This window comes from Scleropages formosus, chromosome 6, assembly GCF_900964775.1.
Source record: "Scleropages formosus chromosome 6, fSclFor1.1, whole genome shotgun sequence".
In the NCBI taxonomy this organism is placed as follows: domain Eukaryota; kingdom Metazoa; phylum Chordata; class Actinopteri; order Osteoglossiformes; family Osteoglossidae; genus Scleropages; species Scleropages formosus.
This window is the reverse complement of record NC_041811.1, coordinates 6,225,352-6,245,579: the sequence shown is the minus strand read 5'-3', so window position 1 is coordinate 6,245,579 and position 20,228 is coordinate 6,225,352. Positions and strand designations below refer to the sequence as shown.

The window sequence follows — 20,228 nt, the reverse complement described above, 5'->3', positions numbered from 1 at the left end:
TATTTACATAACTCGTTAAACTACATGGACCCTTCATGGTTCCCAAAAATACTGCTTTATTACTGCTTTAATACTGTTAAAAGTTACTACTGCATCTTATAAAGTTGTTTTTGACAGTTTGAGTTTGTTTAGCCCTTCAGCTTCCCCAAAGCAATTTTAAGTTAAAGTTATTTACTAATTTATAAAGCTGTGTAATTTTACTGGAACAGTTTAGGGTAAGTACCTTTTAAAGGGTATTATGGCTGGCGTTCGAACCTACAACCTTTGGGTTTAAAGGCAGAAGCTCTAAGCAAACTGTCCGCTGTATATTTCTCCTATATAACTGCAATAATACACACACACACACTTTCTGAACCGCTTGTCCCATACAGGGTCGTGGGGAGCCGGAGCCTAACTCGGCAACTCAGGGCGTAAGGCTGGAGGGGGAGGGGACACACCCAGGACGGGGCACCAGGCCATCGCAAGGCACCCCAAGCAGGACTTGAAACCCAGACCCACCGGAGAGCAGGACCTGGTCCAACCCACTGCGCCACCGTGCCCCCGTACAATAATATAATACACACACACACACACACATTTTCAGAACCGCTTGTCCCATACGGGGTCACGGGGAACCGGAGCCTACCCGGTAACACAGGGCGTAAGGCCGGAGGGGGAGGGGACACACCCAGGACGGGACGCCAGTCCGTCGCAAGGCACCCCAAGCGGGACTCGAACCCCAGACCCACCGGAGAGTAGGACTGCGGCCCAACCCACTGCGCCACCGCACCCCCTTCCAATAATATAATAAATAATATAATTTAAAAATGTCCTATATAATTATCTTTTCATACTTGAGGTGATTGAACAGAGTTTGATAGCTGTAGTTTTACGCACAGTGAATTATATGATGATATATGATTACACTTTATTTATTTACACCTAGATTGTAACTCAGTATTTGGCTCCAGAAAACGCCTTCACACCTAGAAGCATGCTCATTTGATAAGGTGACGTATGGTGTTTTATCACAATAAATAAATAAAAAATAACCCGAGTTAGATACATGTGAGATATTCACGGTCTGGTACCTCTTATCGATGAGATTTTTTTTCTAATCTGCACCACATGAGAACATATTAAATACTTTAATAAAGCTTTTAATCTTGCAATGACCGGGTTACACATTTCTCAACGTTTAATGACCTACAATGACTCACTGAAGGAATCTAAAACAGATTTAAAATATAAAAAAACACAGTGAGTCACGGAAATTTATCGGAAACAGTGTGAGGCTATTTAACGTTTTTATTCTTAAGTAACTATTTATTCTGGGTAAACCTTTTAAAATTAAAATACATGCAAATATTTATATTAAGCACAAAATAAGTAAACGTGTGTTTGTTGCAGATTTTAATTATTCACTTTCGATTCATCTTTAATTATTGAGGGGAATTTATTCAGACCACATTATAGTCCTATGGCTCACGTTTCATTCGATGGCGGCAGGACAAGTTCTATACATTTGTCCCGCCTTCTCTCTTACTATTGGTCAGTTCTCACATCACTCACGAGGACAACCAATTGAAATGATTGTGCTTGGAGCGAGCGCAGGGAGCAGGGGATGCTCGGCTGTCACTCGCCGTCGGGCGGCTGTGTGGAGCGGACGGCGGAACGCGGGACGTCGCTTTCCACCGCGGAGGGAACCGGACAGCGGAACTGGCGGCCGGAGCTTCACCGTCACGGTCGGCGTCCGATGGGCTTTGCACAGGGACTCCACGGAGCACCATGAAGCGGCGATCGTTAGCGATGATGATCGCGGCCCTGGCTGTGGAATTGGGTTTGTTCTTGTGTGCCGCGGGGGTCGCGCACGCTGCACCGCGGGGAGGTGACAGCAGCAGCGCCTGGACGGCCAGGAGGCACCCCCGCGAGGCCCCTGGGACCACCACGGGGCCGTCGAACGAATCGCTTCCCAATCACCTGCTGGAGGAGAAGCCGGTTGCACCTGCCGAGCCCGCGATCGCAGCGGCGGACCGCGCAGCGGCTGTCAACGTGACCGGTTTAAATGGCACGTATGTGCTGAATGCGGCAACTGTTGCGTCGCGCGCGCCCGGCGGTCCAGCTGTGAACGTCACGGCTGCACCGGCGCTCCCCCGGAGCACGAGTCAGTGGGGGGAGTCTTCATCGAGCGCGGCGGTTAAGGCGACCCTCACCACGAAAAGCCAACCAGGTGAGAGGCACCACCTCCTCCCTGGGGGGATCTTCAGGTCGACGTTAAGTAGCTTTTCATTTTTTATTCACATGTCACGTTTTGTCCGCGCGCTCGCAGCTCAGCCCTCGGTTCATCATGTCACACCCCGGTCACTCGGTAACCGAGTCGGTTGGCGGATCAGTGGGGTGTGAAAAGGTGGCCTTGCTTGTGCGTCCAGAAACAGAATAAAACAACTGTCCATAGTCTCACACACACACACACACACACACACACACACACACACACACACACACACCTCAGTGCGACCAGAGTGCAAGTGGTGTCGACTTTGGTGTTGATGATGTTGCTGTTGGTTTTGTTGCTGGTGCTGCTGACATTCAACACAACTGTTGTGTGTTCGACTACAAATCCCACCGAAAATTTGCTGCGCCTCTCAAATATAAATGTACGTGGATGTCAACCGTTTTCCAGCTGAGCGCTATAATAATAATCGTATAATCCCTTCTTTGTATTTTAATATCCCTTACATATGATGTCCATTTTTGCAGCGCGATCGTTTTGTTATTTTAATGCAGCGGTTAATGTAATGCATTATTATTATTATTATTATTATTATTATTATTATTGCTAAGGAGATCAGGAGTGTCCACGCCGGTGACTCGAGGACCGGTTTCTCCGCGGCGCCGCAGACGGTGCGCCTTTGTCTGCACCCCCCCCATCCCCCCGTCCCTCCTTACCCCCCACGCCTCCGGTCTCCGCTCCGGTCGCGGCGTCTCGCGGGATTGCGGGGGGTCCAGCTCACTGATCTCCAGATGCGCTCGGCCACGTTCTGGTCGTCGTCGACGTCGTGCTTCTCATATTTGCTCCATCCATGCTCTTTAAAATATCAACGCGCATTAAGTTGTGCTCTGGAATTTAAATGGCCACGTTGTCAGGGGGGCTAAGCATATTAGTAATGAGTCAACCTTTCATTTTACTGCCTTTATTAATTTTGACCGTAAAAAGATATTGGGAATGACAGCGATTGTGCTGATTAATGTTTCTGCCTTTTTCTACAGTTAGTGTAGTCTCGGTGGCTGTTTAGCCAGAACGCTCAGCAGAAGAGTACTCGGGGGCTGACTGCTCGTTTGCAGCATTCATATGAGTTATAGTCACGTGCCATATCTGTTTTAGACACATACCCCACACATTTTCGCAAACCCCTCTCAGAGTGGCAGTGGTCACAGTAAGTGTTGCTGGACTTTTTTTTAAAACCTTGTGGAGTGTATGGAAATTGGTTCAGGTGTGGAGGTCTTTTTGGTCTCCATCCGGGCTGGAGATTCTCTGCTGCTGGTTATGTTCTTTCTCTAGTGCTCCTTAACAGCTGGCCCTTCCCCCAACACCTGCCTCTTGTTCTTCCTCTCTGCTCCTCCCATGTTCACATTATTCACATGCTTTTCTCCTACACCCATCCCCCATCCAGATTCCCGCTGACACACAATTAACATGTAGGTCCTTCCCCTTGGCGCAACCTGTCCTGTCTCAAACACACCTGACTCACTCTTCTTACTTGCTGGCCCTCAGCGACTTTATCTTTCGCTTTAGTTTGTTTGCAGTACGATGTTTGCGTGGGTGCAAGGGGAAAGGTCGGCTGGAGGTCACAGATGCATTTTCTCTTGGGGGGGTGTCACACATGTTTGATTGGACTTAACCCATAACCTTTCTGATTTCAGATCCATAAGAACATGATTCACATGTGTCTGCTTTGCAGGAAGCACCAGTTCGATGTAAATATGAATTGTGTACTCTGTCATTGCACAAACTGAAACTGTACCTTTCTGTTGAACTCAAACCCTCTTTGAGAATATACTGTTGCTACTTTTGGACAAGTATTATTCACCAAATGCCATTACTGGATTACAGTATAGATTTGTGCACTAAGCTAGTCACATTTATTCATTTAGCTGATACTTTTCCCTGAAGTGACTTATAATTATTTATCCGTTTCTACAGGTGGGTAATTTTACTAAAGCATTTTAGGGTATTTATACTGTATGAGGATAATGCAGTTAGATTTGAACCTGCAACCTTTGGGTCTAAAGGCAGTAGCTCTAACCACTGAACTACCGGTTGGCAGTCCTTGTGTTCATTAACCCATTTATAAGGCTAATTTCACTGTGTTAGTTCAGGGTAAGTACCTTTATCAAGACTGCAGCAGGGATTCGTACCCAGGAGGTTTAGTTATAAGGTGATCCTGTATTAGAATCAGAATCAGAATCAGAATGAGCTTTATTGCCAAGTATGTTCACACATACAAGGAATTTGTCTAGGTGACAGAAACTTCCACAGCACAGACAGGATGACAGTGACAAGACACGCTACCTGCTACCACTGCTCAAAAATCTCAAGCTGTTTTACTGAGTCCAAGGTACAACAGCAGGCCCTCAAGGAGAAGAGCATCTATGGTGTCATTGATGAAGCCTTGATGAAGCTGCTTAGTCTTAGCTGCTTTGATGTAATTAACCAGCTTTGCAAATGGGTGAAGTGATAAAGTCTGGGTTGTATAGGTCTTTCTGGATAAATCAATCTCCAAACAACCAACTACTGAACAGCCAAGCTGAACTTCTACTCATTTGAACTTCTAAATTGGACTTCAGTGAAATGTTTGGAAAGCCCAAGTTGATGTCTCACACAGAAAGTTGATGGAAGCCTCCTGCACACCAGTGCTATTTTCCAGTGGTATGAAAAAGAAAAATTACAGTGCCCAAAGTCATGTGATGAGTGCTCCCGTCCAGAGGGGGTGCCATCGATGGGTATGATATTTTCCATTGAGCGATTGGTACATAATCAAGCATTTGTGTTTTTAGCATGAGCTGTCAGCGTGTTTGGCTCCTGTGCAGTGATACAGTGAAAGGAAGGTAAACATAACCGTTAGACTGCACCATAGGCGGGAGTCGTAATTAGTGCCGGCGGGAGCTACAGGCAGCAGATCCCTCAGCATGTTGGGACATATGTGCTCTGTTCCTAACAGGTGACAGGCTGGGCTGGGTTCTGGTAAAACCCTCAAACCGTTGACAGTTTGCTGGAAAGTGGAAACAAAGGCCAAGTGGAAAGGCATCTGGGAATTAGTACACAATGCTAAATGTTAGGTGTGTTTCCGTGTGGGTGGGTGCCTCTCTGATATGATATGTGAGATACTTTATTGTCATTTTATGCAATGCAATACAACAAAATTTTGTGTTGCAGAACACTTAAGTAAGTAAGTAAATAAATAAATAAGAATTAGATTGAAACTTTGAAGTCTTTTCATGTAGCTTTTCTGATGCTAACATAACCTCGGCTTGTGGGGGAATGTATAGCCTGCTGCACCAACTGTTGTTCACAGATACACTCAATCCTTCTCCTCTGCTCTTCCCGGAGTCCTTTGTCCGATCCGCTTCTAATTTCCTCCATGTTGTTGGTAATGGTCCTGGAGGTGTCGAGGAACAGGCTTGGAAGTGCTGTCTGTACGGGATAGCCTTTAGCCGAGCACGTAGCCCGGCTCGCATCCCTGCTTCTTTCCTCTCCCTCTGCTGCCCGGCCTGCCTCGCTCCTACATCTTGCAGAAGAATACAATGAGTGCATTGCATCAAGAGAAAGAGGCTTTCCGTTCAACTCAGCCAGGCCCGGTTTCTGCTCCAACCGCTCAGCAGATCTGACTGTGTTTGCAGAGTTACTGGAAGGCAACAAGCCGTTCCAGCAGGCCGCACCCACAGTCATCGATACGCCTTATGCTTATGTGTTCCTCTGACTTGTCCCATGAGTCTCTGTGAAGTCCGCATCACCCTGGACTTAGCCATCATGATTTTTCTGTTGCAGGACCACAGTATTTATTTCCAGGTTTTCACTTATAGTTCAAAAGCTGGTGTATGTCTGGCTCAGTCTCTGTGTAGTTTAGGTGTTCTAACCATGTTTGTTTATGTGGGTTTCCACCCACAATACAAAGATATGTATGGAAGAAGACCACGATAAACCTCTGCTGTACCCCCCTGTACCATGAAAACCATGTCAGTGGTGGACTTCGACTCAATGGCACTTACCCTAACCCTTCCCTCGTTTTTAACCAGTGTTATTCCTCAGAATGCATGTGCGCGCGCACACACACGCGCGCACTTTCTGAACCGCTTGTCCCATACGGGGTCACGGGGAACCGGAGTCTAACCTGGCAACAAAGGGCATAAGGCTGGAGGGGGAGAGGACAAACCCAGGACGGGACGCCAGTCCGTCACAAGGCACCCCAAGCGGGACTCAAACCCCAGACCCACTGGAGAGCAGGACCCGGTCCAACCCACTGCGCCCCCGCACCCCCCCCTGTGCACACACACATATACACCAATCCTCACGTAATGTGCTGGGAGGGTGTGTTTGTGCACCACTGAGACAGGTTTTGTGTTGCTCCTAAGTGGAATTTTTTTTGCCAGTTTAAATGTCTTTGCCTGTCACAGTTAATATCACCAGGTCACAATGATTGCACAACACCATTTGCAGTGCCACTCGAAGTCGTGTACGATGAGGTCCGGAGGGAAGTTATCGTAGGTTTTTCTATGTGTGTTTTTATATTAAAGCAGCAGGTGGTGCAGTGGCTAGAGCTACTGTCGTGCACTCAGAAGAACCAGGCTCAAATCCCCTCTCCTGCAGCTGAACCTGTAATCAAGGTACTTTCATTGAACTAATACAGCAAAAATTACTCAGCTGTATAAATGGGTAAATCAGTGTCAAATCAGATAAATGATTAAAAGTAAATACAAATATCCTTTACCCAAGTCAGGATAGCAGGAAATCAGTTAATTAATTTTACTGATTCTTTACAGCTGCATTAGAATATACTTATGGTTCTGGCTTCTCTAAATTAATCCAAGAACATCCCACTGAGAGCAGCTGTTATTTTGCTTGTTTGAATTTGTGTGGCATTAATCTGAAAGGGTTATACTCAACAGCTGGCTGGTATCTGCCCAGGGAATCAGATTTTGACCCATCTCTGAGTCCCCTGGGAAAGTGTGTGAAGGAACCTCTGCTTTATGACAACATTATGGTAATATTCCTCATGCACAGCACCAATATTTCTTTTTTATTTAATTCTTCTGGGGCTGGACTGGAAAGCCTGCACACACATTTGTCTCCTGGAGTCAGGGCCTGTTGCACTGAAGGTTTAGCAACTGGTGAGGACCCTGTGCCATTCACTTTGACCAGGGATGTGCAAGTCAGAGGTTACTTTCTGAAATCTATTTTATATAATGCTTGTATTCAAAGTGGCTCAAACTGCTTACAGTGATTAGTCCTCATATGCAGCAGGGTAATTTTTACTGTGTCAGTTATATTTATTTAACAGACACTTTTCATCAAAGATGCTTCAGATGAATTCTATGTAGTGTTATCAGCCCACACACCTTATTCACCATGGTGACTTACACTGCTAGATACACTACATTACTCATCCATACATCAGTGGAACACACTCTCTCTGTCACTCACACACTTCGGGTGAACCTGAACAGCATGTCTTTGGACTGTGGGAGGAAACCAGAGCACCCAGAGGAAACTCACACAGACACAGGGAGAACATGCAAACTCCACACAGACTGAGCAGGGATTGAACCCATGTCCTCTCACATCACAGAGGCACTATGAAACAGCAGTGCTGCTCACTGTGCTACCATGCTACCAGTTCAGGATAAGTACCTTGATCAAGGGTACTACAGCAGGAGTAATGACTCAAACCCATATCCTTTGACTGGAAGGTGGCAGCTGTAACCACTATGCCACCCGCAACCCCCAAGGGTTAGTGCAACTGTCCATCTTGAGCCACTCTTCACTGCATGGCACAGCGTTGTTCCTTCAGCTCAAGGCAGATGACCCCACGCAGAGCTGTTTATTCATAATGATGGGCAAAGCAAAACCAAAACAAAGTGACAAAAAGCAAAGTTCTCTTCTTGTTTTAGGTTCTCCTTTCTGGTCAGGGAAGGTACATGGTATCTTCCCCTTTCTCAATGATGGGAGAGAACATGTGAGAACATTTCATTCCCCCAACACCAATCTTTTATTGAATATCATTAAAGTTACCTCAGCTATGAATGAACAATAAACAGTGAGCAGTAACAGAAATAAATCTCCAAACATAATAAAACTCTAAGCACATCAAACAAACTCCAACTCACGTTATAAACGTTCAGAAATTATGACAGATGCTAGTGATAGTTTTAGTGATGACTAGAGATCTTCATTGCAAACAAGCCTAAACCAAAATCCAAAACCCATCAATCACATCTGACAGAAAATATAAAATTATAAGAAAATGTAACAAATATAACATAGGGTTTCAAAAGATCCAGAAGATAAGTGATTAAAATCCAGTCTGTTCTCAACCTACAGGTGGCATAGTGGTTTGAGTTCACACCTTGCAGAAAAAAAGTTGTTCAAATCCCACCTCCCACTGTAGTACTTTTGATTCAGCTGTTTACCCTGAATTATTACAGTGAAACTACCGATGAATAAATGGATAAATCATTGTAAATAACTTTTTAAGTCATTTTGGCTAATGGGTGTAAATATTAGATGTGTCTGATCTTCACCCTGCTAGGCTCTGGAAACACTTTGCATTTCTCATACAGCTTGTCATCATTTTCAAAAGCCACTCTAAAAACATCAAAACAGCATTCATACACAAAGTAAATAAATATACAGATATTAAAACACAAGTTTAAAGAGTAGTGAAGCAGCCAGCAGAGGATCTAAGGGTCACCCCTCCTGCAAAGTGGTTGCCCTGGGCAACCCTGCTGTTCTTTGGAGCAGTTTGGCTTGTGGCCACTGCTGCTAAGCACAGTGGTTAAGGAACTGGCCTTCTGGTTAAGGCAGTAGAAGTGTGACCGAAAGATTGCGGGTGGAGTCTCGGCACATGCCTGAGTTTCATATCCCACCTGTGATAACTGCACCTGATATTTTTTATGCAGTTTTCATCATTGAGGAGGAGGAGGAACGGTGTTCATTGAAACTACACTGGCATCCAATGGCTCACAAGCATTTCAAATCTAATTAAACACTGCATGGGAGTGTGAGGGATTTAACATTTAGCACATCAACTGCTCCTCCTCCACAGAACTGATAATGGTGCCCCCTCAGCAGCTTGTTCACCACACATCTGCCAAGTTTTCATGCTGCAAAGACTTCTGGGATGGGAACGATTGCAGACTCACAGGCCTGGCTTTGAGGTCTCGGGCCACAGCCACTCCCCTCTCCCCCCGACCCCCACAAGATGGGCATGACAGCCGGGAAAGTTGCCCTGTTTGTCTTTGGTCTTCGCTCTCCGAGATACCCATTATTTCAGTGTTCTTTCGTAGCCTGGAAAATATTTCGGATGGAGGAGTGCTGATTGGCTGTTTACCACTGTTGGCCTTTTGTTCTTCGTTTTCTCCTCCTCCTCCTCATCCCGGTTCAGCAGGGAAGGGCTTCATCTGCCTTCTTGCTGCTCTCTCAGTTTAATGAAGATCAGTGGGATTAACATGCAAACTTGTCCCTGTGAAGGGCAGGTGGAGGTGATGAAGAGACTTGTTAAGTGCAATGGGGAATGTTGCGTCTGTCGAGTTTCTCTTGTCGCCAATGGCAACGAGTATACAGCCGCTGTGCCCTTTAACCTCAGTGAAACCCTGCATTTTTGTGACACAGAAACCACCATTCCCCTCCTCATAAGCTCTAGAGAAGCCCATCCAATTTTAGCAGGATCGAGGAGGTGGTGTGACCAGGCATGTGATGGTATGAGGTGGTCTTAACAAGATTTTATTAAAAATATAAAAACAAGCCATGAAACAAATACATAAATAAAATGTAAAAAGGAGCATTAAGCAGTATCTGCATCCATACCAGAGAGTTTTGTAGAATCCCCACACTGACCCTCACCAATCAGGTGTGGCCATCCCAGAAGTGGGCATGGCCAAAATCCTACTTACCACAGTGGCATATTCTTTCTGGGCAAACACTAGGCTACTGGATGCCCTTTTCAGTAATTAACTTTTCCCCCAGTGAAATCGACCACGTTGGTCCTGAGGAGGCATCACTGCAGCTGGTCCAGCTCCGTCCTCCCCTGTCTGAACATGTCCCTCAACTAGGGCATTTTCTCAGTGATCGACCTGACTATCCTTCAATGTGTTGAAAGGATTGTGGACCCCCCCAGCGCTCCACACTGAGCATGTTAGACTGCTAATGGCTATAATAGAGGGAGTAAATGCTGTCTCTGAAGACACCCTAGCTGGGTTTTGGTCACACCATTAGCATTGATTCATTCGCATGGGTTTCACAGGCACGTGTCTCCACGAGACACTTCACCTCTCTGTAGACTGGCTTGGTGGTTTATGCTGTTGATGGTGATGGCGCCTTGAAAATGACAGGTCTCCACCCTATTCCTACTGGCGGTACAAAAAAAGTGAAAAGGATGCTAGGAAATAACCTGCGCAACACAGGTCTGCTATCGTCCGTCATCTCTCGTTGAACACTTTTGACTTACTTTGTTGCGTCCAGAAGTCACCTGGGGTGCTTGGCCCTGTGGCAAGGATTGTAGCAATAACTTAAGATTTAACTTTGTTTTATTTTTCCTTTTGGCCTGGAGCACAGAGAAAGAAGGTACTTTTTCCACGTTGCATTCATCACAACAGAAATATCCATCAGTATGAGCCTTTCCTGTTTGTCTGAAATCAGTAATCTTGTTTTTTTTTTAATTCATTTAGCTCATAAATTTCTGCAGTACATCTGTACACTAAGTTACTTACACTGATTTATGCATTTATGGCTGGCTAATATTTATAGTACTCCTGTATCATTTCAGGGGTACTAAATGAGTAGATCAAGTGTACTATAGCAGGAGGTGGAATATGAACACATTTGAGTGCAAAAATACAACTGCAAGCTACCATTTATACATCAGTTACCATCTACATCTTCCCAGACATTTGACCTCTTTTGCACCAATGTGCACTGCTGGATACTGGGACAAACAGAGTGGAGACCAAAGTCCTTCACTCTGTCCTTCAGGTTCATCATGCGAAAAAATATGACCAATCCTGGGTTAATAGTGGGATTTTCCAGCATTCTGTATTCCTACCCATGTACATTACAAGTTGTGCTCTTTTGTTTCCAGACAGCACTCTGAGTGGTTACAGTAAAGGACACAGTGTACACAGTGTATCTTTTACTCAATTGTGCAATGATACACTGACAAACACATTAGTCACACTCAATACCTGAGAGACCTGCAGCATAGAACTCCACCTCAGGCTGGACACCTCCAGGCTTGGAAGTCTAATATTGCGACTGAGCTGGTTTCTTCTGAAGGGATAGGAGATGAAAATGTTTCTTGAGGTGATGGCACAATGTGGTTAAACGGGGGTGTTGAAGACTAGTTAGGGATTAGCCTGCTGTGCCAGATTTGAAAGGTTCCTTTACTCGGGGGCAGCAGGTAGCAGGTGAGTCACCACCTTTAGATCCTAAGGTTGCAGGTTTTATTTCCTCTTCCTGTTTGTAGTGCCCTTCAGCACAGTTTTTGCCCTGCATTGATCCAGAAAAGAAATTATACAGCTGTATAAATGGGTAAATTGTGGTAAGTCCTGTTGGACAAAAACATTAGCTAAATGAATAAATGTAAATGATCAATGGACAAAAACAGAGAAAGACTGGCTTAGCCACCCTACTTGTTATATACTGAATGCAGAGAACGCCTGGTTTGAGGGCAGAGCTGTTCCATGCCAAGCTCCCTGCCAAGTGGGTGTGGCTAGAAGCACAGTAGAGAAGGGGGACAACCTAACCACATTCTGGGGTGGATTTCCCTGCAGGGAAGGTGGGATGGGCAGGGTGATGGCGGAAAGAATAATGACAAAAGGAGAAAGAATGACGTTTGCAGAGCCTGGAGTAACACAACCTGGTTCAGGATGGATTGCAGCCACTGGAGCTGAATGGACGCAGGCTGTTGCTGTGTCAGTGGGCCAGGCATTCTTGCTGTGATGACTAATGAGATAAGAGCTCTTTAGCATTCAGTCGTATGACTCCAAGCTGGGTGATGCATAAGCTCTACATTCCTATGCACTCTTAACCTATGAGCAGCAGGTCTGGGAAGGTCAGGGCAGGTAAGATTGGAAAGCAGGGACAGGCTCATTTCTTGAAGGTTTGAAAGGCACGCAATCATTAAATCAAATTACTTTTAGGACATGGAAAGAAAGAATGTATTCATTGGTAAACTGAGTGCAAAATTATGAATGTTTCGATAAAAATGAATGAAAGCTTTAGAAACACTCCAGACCTATTTATTATTCTCTAATAAAGACTGAGAGTTGTTGGTTTGATACTTCATCTGGTTGTGATCTATGTTGTAGATCTTGCTGTTGTTTTGTTGGCTTTGGTGCTGCTGGTTGTTCCTGTTGTTATTGATGATGCTGCACTTAAAGCCTCAGTGAACCATCAGGGAGGTGACCACAATGGTGAAAACATGGCTTGATGCCCCATGAACCTAGTGATCCGTAGATAGTCTGTACAGGAGATAAACTTTCACATCAGTGTAGATAACCATTGCATTTCTGTGTGTCCCATCAGGCCTCGGCATGTCCAAGCTTTGGGAGAGGGAATTGAAGCCTTCTGGCAACTGCTGTCAGTTTTCCTGAGGTATTCGGTGAAGGAAGGTGGAAGTCAAAATCCTGAAGGAATTTGATTATTTCAAAACTGTTTCCATGGTAGGGAATATCTGCTTGCAGTTTGACAGGTTTGTGAAGACCTGAGTCTTCTTCCTCAGTCATCTCACCTCTATTTGTATCTATAGATACTAATTTTGTGAGCTTGCATGTTTTCAACAACAACACTGTTGTGGTTACCATCTGAGGCCTGTGTACTCATTGCTGATACATTGTGTAAGTGCATTATGGGAGATTGGTGGGGCTAAATTACAGCAGAGTTATGTAGGCTGGCCTTCTGTGATGGAGGTCATCACTTAGAAAAAAGCATATTTCTTTCTGTCTGGCTGTAAGGTCTTTAGTCTCAAGCCATGTCCATTTGCCCCTTTAAGCCAACAGGTAAAGTGTATGTGCGTGCATACTTGCGTGCGTGTGTGCGTGCGTGTCTGTATACGTGTATACATACGGTGCCTTAGAACACTGATGGGTGTGGACCATCTTGCAGCCCTGGGTGATAGCAAGTCAGCACTCGCAAAAGATTTTGTAACGGTTGCTTAATTGAAGTTATGTAATGTTCTTTCTGTGATCCGGAGCTTTCAGACCGGTGTTGAGACCCAAGTGATCTGAGCATGAGTGACAACACACCAAGCTGATCATTGCAAACTAAAGCAGGTGATATCTCAGGTAGCATGGCAGTAAGAGAACTGGATTTTCAACTGCAAGGTTGACAGTTCAAGTGCCACTAACAGTCCTGCTGTGGTACTTAATGTTAGTTGACATCAGTGGGGCACTGGGTAGCAAAGATGTTTGAACTGACATCTTACAATCAAAGGACCCAGAATCAAATCACCACTCTTACTGCAATACCCTTGATAAAGGTAATTACAGTGAAATGGTACAGTGACAATGACCTAGCAGTATAAATAAGTAGTTCACTGTAAAGTAGATTAGTATACTAAGCAAGCATTATAAGTCATATTGAAGAAAAGAGTCAGATAAATAATGGCTATAATACACACACACACACACATTTTCAGAACCGCTTGTCCCATACGGGGTCATGGGGAACCGGAGCCTACCTGGCAACACAGGGCGTAAGGCCGGAGGGGGAGGGGACACACCCAGGACAGGACGCCAGTCCGTCACAAGGCACCCCAAGCTGGACTTGAACCCCAGACCCACTGCAAAGCAGGACTGTGGTCCAACCCACTGCGCCACCGCACCCCCCCATGGCTATAATAACAATGATCTATTACTTTGGTAAAATATCTAACTCATAAATTTCATTACCATGTAAAGCTGTGACCTGTACAAGACGTTGTCTTTGGAAGTGACTGGTAAGAAAATATTTTAATGTAATAAAAGATCAGGTGTAAAAGCATGCAGTGAATCTCATTTGACAAAGGGAGTGTGTGATGAGTCAGACTGGATCCAACGCCCTACTGCCCCTAAAGCACCAGTTAGGCTTCATTACCACAGCATGAAGACTCCATGAAGTCCTCTTTGAAATTTAGCTTCTTTCCTCTTAATTTCACTGGATAATCATGATTTTCTGTCAAGGTTTCTTCAGAATGGTGCAAACTATCTTATATTTGACCATGTAATTGAGTGTATCATTATAATGGCTCCATTTTATAGCTGAAAAATCATTAAACCTGACTGATTTATCTGAGACTGTGGCATCTCATTCAGAAAGAAAGTGCTCCTTTTCTAAAAGGCCTTTGAAATGCATGAGGTGATAAATAAAACTTTCTTTTTATGACACTCTGACCTGAACTGCACACTGTTATCAGTAATGCAATAACAGCATGGGGCCTTTTTAATAGCAGACGCTGCAAAACACGGTCATCGAGCCCCAAAGCAATATGATAATACTTCTGAATGACGAACCTGGAGCTACAGAAAGGTATTTTTCAAGAGTGAGACGTTCACTAGAAATAGTCAGAAGAATGTAATATTATCTTTGAAAGCCCTCAGAAGAGATATATCTTGATTGGCCACTGGTTGCTTTGTGGATACAGGGGAATTTAATTGGACTTAATTAGACTAGGTTGAGATGGCATGGTGATGCGCCAAGCTTGGCTGGGTTCTGCTCTCTGGTGGGTCTGGGGTTCGAGTCCTGCTTGGGGTGCCTTGCGATGGACTGGCATCCAGTCCGGGGTGTGTCCCCTCCCCTCCAGCCTTGCTACCTATGTTGCTGGGTTAGGCTCCGGGTTGCTGTGACCCTGCTTGGGATAAGCGGTTTCAGACAGTGTGTGCGTGTGTGCGTGCGTGTGTATGCGTGTGTGTGTGTGCGTGTGTGTGTGTGTGTGTGTCTGTGTGTGTAGACTAGGTTGGCTAGACCAGAGACCCATCAGGGCTGGCCACTGGATCAACTTGGTGAAATGCAATTGGACAGTGAGGGCAGAAGTGGTATGGGAGGTCTGCTGGAGGCGTTTCTGTTCACCTGTGTTTTCAGTGAAGCACTTTCAACACCTTCATCTAGTAAATGAGACTTGGTAATATTGGAACGACTGCCTTTGGTGTTAGAGGTTGCAGATTCGAATCCCACCTCCAGCTGTAGTACTCTTGATTAATGTACTTGCTCTAAGTTGCTCCAGTAAAATTATCTAGTTGTATCAATGGGTAAATAACTGTTAGTAGCCTAACACTGCAAGTTGCTTTGGTGAAGGAGTGTCAGCTAAATGAGTAAATGTAAACCTGTGAGGCCCACTGTATACAGCATGCAGCCCAGTCCTGCCCTTGATCATTGTGTGGGGAAAAAAACAAAATATTTCAACTTTAAACAGAACAAAACTGACTTCAATAAGGGAAATTGGAGAATGAATTGCCAACTGACCTTCCATATTAAATACACACACACACACATTTTCAGAACCGCTTGTCCCATACGGGGTCACGGGGAACCGGAGCCTACCTGGCAACACAGGGCGTAAGGCCGGAGGGGGAGGGAACACACCCAGGACGGGACGCCAGTCCGTCACAAGGCACCCCAAGTGGGACTTGAACCCCAGACCCACTGGAGAGCAGGACCTGGTCCAACCCACTGCGCCCCCCCCCCCCCCCCCCCCCCCCCCCCCCCCCCCCCCCCCCCATGTTAAATAATGGTTATTTTTTGTCTATTCGGTCCATTTTCTAACACAGAGCAGTTTAACAAAAATGTTAAGGCAAAATTAATGTCAACTGCTGTGAAATATAAACACTGTGAGAAGTATTTGGTAGGATCAGTAATGTCCTGTGCAGAAGCTCATACTCAGCTGTGTCTAGTTCTCAGGTAACAATAAATTATAAATGTCCACAGAGGTCCTGGGCACCGTTAAACCACCCTCTCAGGACAAGGGTAGATTCAGTTCCTCTGGCCCCATACCGCCCTTTGGCCTGGGATGCTTCTTTTAGCAGGCATGACTTGCTATGTTAAATTCTCAAGCGTTCGACTTGTTGTAGGCACTTTCTGCAGGTGCTAGCCAGACTTGTGCGGCACAGATCACGGTTCACCTTTGGACCATGACAATTACCATTCTCAAGTGTTTTAGAAGTGACATGAACTTGTTTTTCTACATACCACTATCTCACGCATTTGTTCTCTTTTTAAGTGCACAGGGTGGCAGAGGCAATGACGCTCCTGCTTTGTTATCAGGTTACATATTCCAGTTTCATGTTAGCTGCCCGCTCATGAAGTTCATAATACAGTAACAGCTCGCCCTACGTCGTTTTGTGTTGCATCGATTTCGACTTTATTTCGATTTTTCTATAAAATTTATATAGAAAAATACTTTTCATCTTCAGTCGGCTGACGCAGCTTTACGTCGGTCAGCCGAAAATATTAAAAATTGTTAAAAACTTAAAAATCACTTAAAAACAATAAAAAAGTGTAAAATCAAAAAAATAAACGTTAAAATATATAAAAGAATATACTGTAATCTTTAAAATCATTTGAAAGCTTAAAAAAAAAAAAAAATTGTCTTATTTACCGCCACCTTAATGTGGTGGAGGGGTTTGAGTGCCTGAATGATCTCAGGAGCTATATTGCCTGGGGCTATACGCCCCTGGTAGGGTCTCCTATGGCAAACAGGTCCTGGGTGACAGATGAGACAAAGCGCAGTTCAAAACCCCCTTATGACCATAAAATCAAGGTTCTCGTTTACCCCGCCCGGTATGGGATCACCGGGGCCCCACCCTGGAGCCACGAGCATGCGAGCGCGTGGTGGCCAGGTCTATGCCCACGGGGCCTGGCCGGGCTCAGCCTGAAGTCAAGATGTGGAGCCACTCTTTGGTGGGCTCACCACCTGCCGGAGAGGCCGTAAGGGGCCGGTACATTGTGATTTGGGCGGTAGTCGGGGCCGAGTGCCCAGCCAACCCAAACCTCGGGCGCCAACTCTGGCTTTTGGGACTTGGAATGTCACCTCACTGGCGGGAAGGAGCCTGAGCTAGTGCAGGAGGTTGAGAGATACCGTCTAGATATAGTCGGGCTCACTTCCATTCACAGCTTGGGTTCTGAAATCACTCTTCTCGACCAGGGGTGGACTCTCCACTATTCTGGCGTTGCCCAGGGTGAGAGGCGGCGGGCGGGTGTGGGCTTATTAATAGCCCCCCAGTTCAGCCGCCATGTGTTGGAGTCTACCCCGGTGAATGAGAGGGTCATCTCCCTGCGCCTTCAGGTCAGGGAACGGTCTCTCACTGTCGTTTGTACTTATGCGCCTGGCGGCAGCGCAGAGTACCCGGCCTTCTTAGAGTCCCTGGGGGGGCGTGCTGGAAAGCGCTCCCACTGGGGACTCTGTCGTTCTACTGGGGGACTTTAACGCCCACGTGGGCAGCGACAGTGACACCTGGAGGGGCGTGATTGGAAGGAACGGCCTCCCTGATCTGAACCCGAGTGGTGAGTTGTTATTGGATTTCTGTGCTAGTCACGGTTTGTCCATAACAAACACCATGTTCATGCATAAGGGTGTCCATCAGTGCACTTGGCACCAGGACACCCTAGGTCGGAGGTCGATGATCGACTTTGTAGTCGTTTCTTCTGACCTTCGGCCATATGTCTTGGACACTCGGGTGAAGAGAGGGGCCGAGCTGTCAACTGATCACCACCTGGTGGTGAGTTGGATTCGATGGCGGGGGAAAAAGCTGGACAGACCTGGCAGGCCCAAACGCATAGTGAGGGTCTGTTGGGAGCGTTTGGCGGAGGCCCCTGTCAGAGAGGTCTTCAACTCCCACCTCCGACAGAGCTTCAACCAGGTCCCGAGGGAGACTGGGGACATTGAGTCCAAATGGACTATGTTCCACACCTCCATTGTCGGGGCGGCGGTTCGGAGCTGCGGCCATAAAGTCTCCGGCGCCTGTCGCGGCGGCAATCCCCGAACACGGTGGTGGACACCGGAGGTAAGGGATGCCGTCAAGCTAAAGAAGGAGTTCTATCGGGCCTGGCTGGCTCATGGGACTCCTGAAGCAGCTGACGGGTACCGGCGGGCCAGACGGAACATGGCTCTGGCAGTCGCCGCGGCAAAAACTCGGGCCTGGGAGGAGTTCGGTGAGGCCATGGAGGAAGACTTTCCGTCGGCCTCAGAGAGATTCTGGCAAACAGTCTAGCGACTCGGAAGGGGGAAGCAGTGTTCCGCAAACACTGTTTACAGTGGAAGTGGTGCACTGCTGACTTCAACTGAGGATGTCCTCGGGCGGTGGAAGGAGTACTTTGAGGATCTCCTCAATCCCTCTGACACGCCTTCCGTAGAGGAAGCTGAGGCTGGGGACTCGGAGGGGGACTCATCCATTACCCTGGCTGAAGTTGCTGAGGTAGTCAAACAACCCCTCGGTGGCAAGGCTCCGGGGGTGGATGAGATCCGCCCCGAATTTCTCAAGTCTCTGGATGTTGTGGGACTGTCTTGGCTGACACGCCTCTGCAGCATCGCGTGGAGCTCGGGAACAGTGCCTCTGGACTGGCAGACCGGGTGGTGGTCCCTCTTTTTAAGAAGGGGGACCGGTGATTGTGTTCCAACTATAAGGGGATCACACTCCTTAGCCTCCCTGGGAAAGTCTATGCCGGGGTACTGGAGAGGAGAATCCGACTGACAGTCAAACCTCGGATTCAGGAGGAGCAATGCGGTTTTCGCCCTGGCCATGGAACACTGGACCAGCTCTATACCCTCACTAGGGTGTTGGAGGGTTCATGGGAGTTTGCCCAACCAGTCCATATGTGTTTTGTGGACCTGGAGAAGGCATTTGACCGTGTCCCTCGTGGCATCCTGTGCGGGGTACTTTGGGATTATGGGGTTCGGGGCTCGCTGCTACGGGCTGTTCATTCCCTGTATGACCGGAGCAGGAGCTTGGTTCGCATTGCCAGCAGTAAGTCAAACCTGTTCCTGGTGCATGTTGGACTCCGCCAGGGCTGCCCTTTGTCATCGATTCTGTTCATTATCTTCATGGACAGAATTTCTAGGCGCAACCAGGGAACGGAGGGTGTCTGTTTTGGTGGCCGCAGGATCTCCTCTCTGCTTTTTGTGGACGATGTGGTCCTGTTGCCTTCATCGAATCAAGACTTACAGTGTGCACTGAAGAGGTTTGCAGCCGAGTGCGAAGCGGCAGGGATGAGAATCAGCACCTCCAAATCCGAGGCCATGGTTCTCAGTCAGAAAAAGGTGGATTGCCCCCTCCGGGTTAGTGGGGAGTTGCTCCCTCAAGTGGAGGAGTTTAAGTATCTTGGGGTCTTGTTCACGAGTGAGGGAAAAATGGAGCGACAGGTTGACAGACGGATCGATGCGGCATCTGCAGTAATGCGGTCATTGTACCGGTCTGTTGTGGTGAAGAAGGAGCTGAGTCGTAAGGCGAAGCTCTCAATTTACCGGTCGATCTACGTTCCTACCCTCACCTATGGTCATGAACTCTGGATCTTGACCGAAAGAATGAGATTGCGGATACAAGCGGCAGAAATGAGTTTCCTCCGTGGAGTGGCTGGGCGCACCCTTAGGTATAGGGTGAGGAGCTCAGTCACCCGGGAGAAGCTTGGAGTAGAGCCGCTGCTCCTCCGCATGGAGAGGAGCCAGTTGAGGTGGCTCAGGCATCTGTTCCGGATGCCTCCTGGACGCCTCCCTGGGGGAGGTGTTCCGGGCATGTCCCACTGGGAGGAGGCCTCGGGGCAGACCCAGGACACGTTGGAGAGATTACGTCTCCCAGCTGGCCTGGGAACGCCTTGGGGTTCCCCCAGAGGAGATGGAGGAGGTGTGCGGGGAGAGGGAAGTCTGGGGGGCTCTGCTTGGACTACTGCCCCCGCGACCCAGTCCTGGATAAGCGGAGGAAGATGGATGGATGGAAATTGTCTTTTTTACCTGCCATCCGATACCAGTAATGTAGAGTTCTGCCGTGTTATTTGTTTTTTCTTTACTTTA

General features: G+C 47.0%; 1 protein-coding gene across 1 annotated transcript in view; it reads left to right on the top strand.

The window, feature by feature from the left end:
* Positions 1-1,612: 1,612 nt before the first annotated feature.
* Positions 1,613-20,228, top strand: part of LOC108922607 (multiple epidermal growth factor-like domains protein 9) — a 59,702-nt gene continuing 41,086 nt past the window's right edge. Inside the window, exon 1 of the mRNA XM_018732830.2 lies at positions 1,613-2,209. Within this exon, the coding sequence (XP_018588346.2) occupies positions 1,768-2,209 (442 nt within the window). The 5' untranslated portion in view covers positions 1,613-1,767. The remainder of the gene's footprint in view (positions 2,210-20,228) is intronic.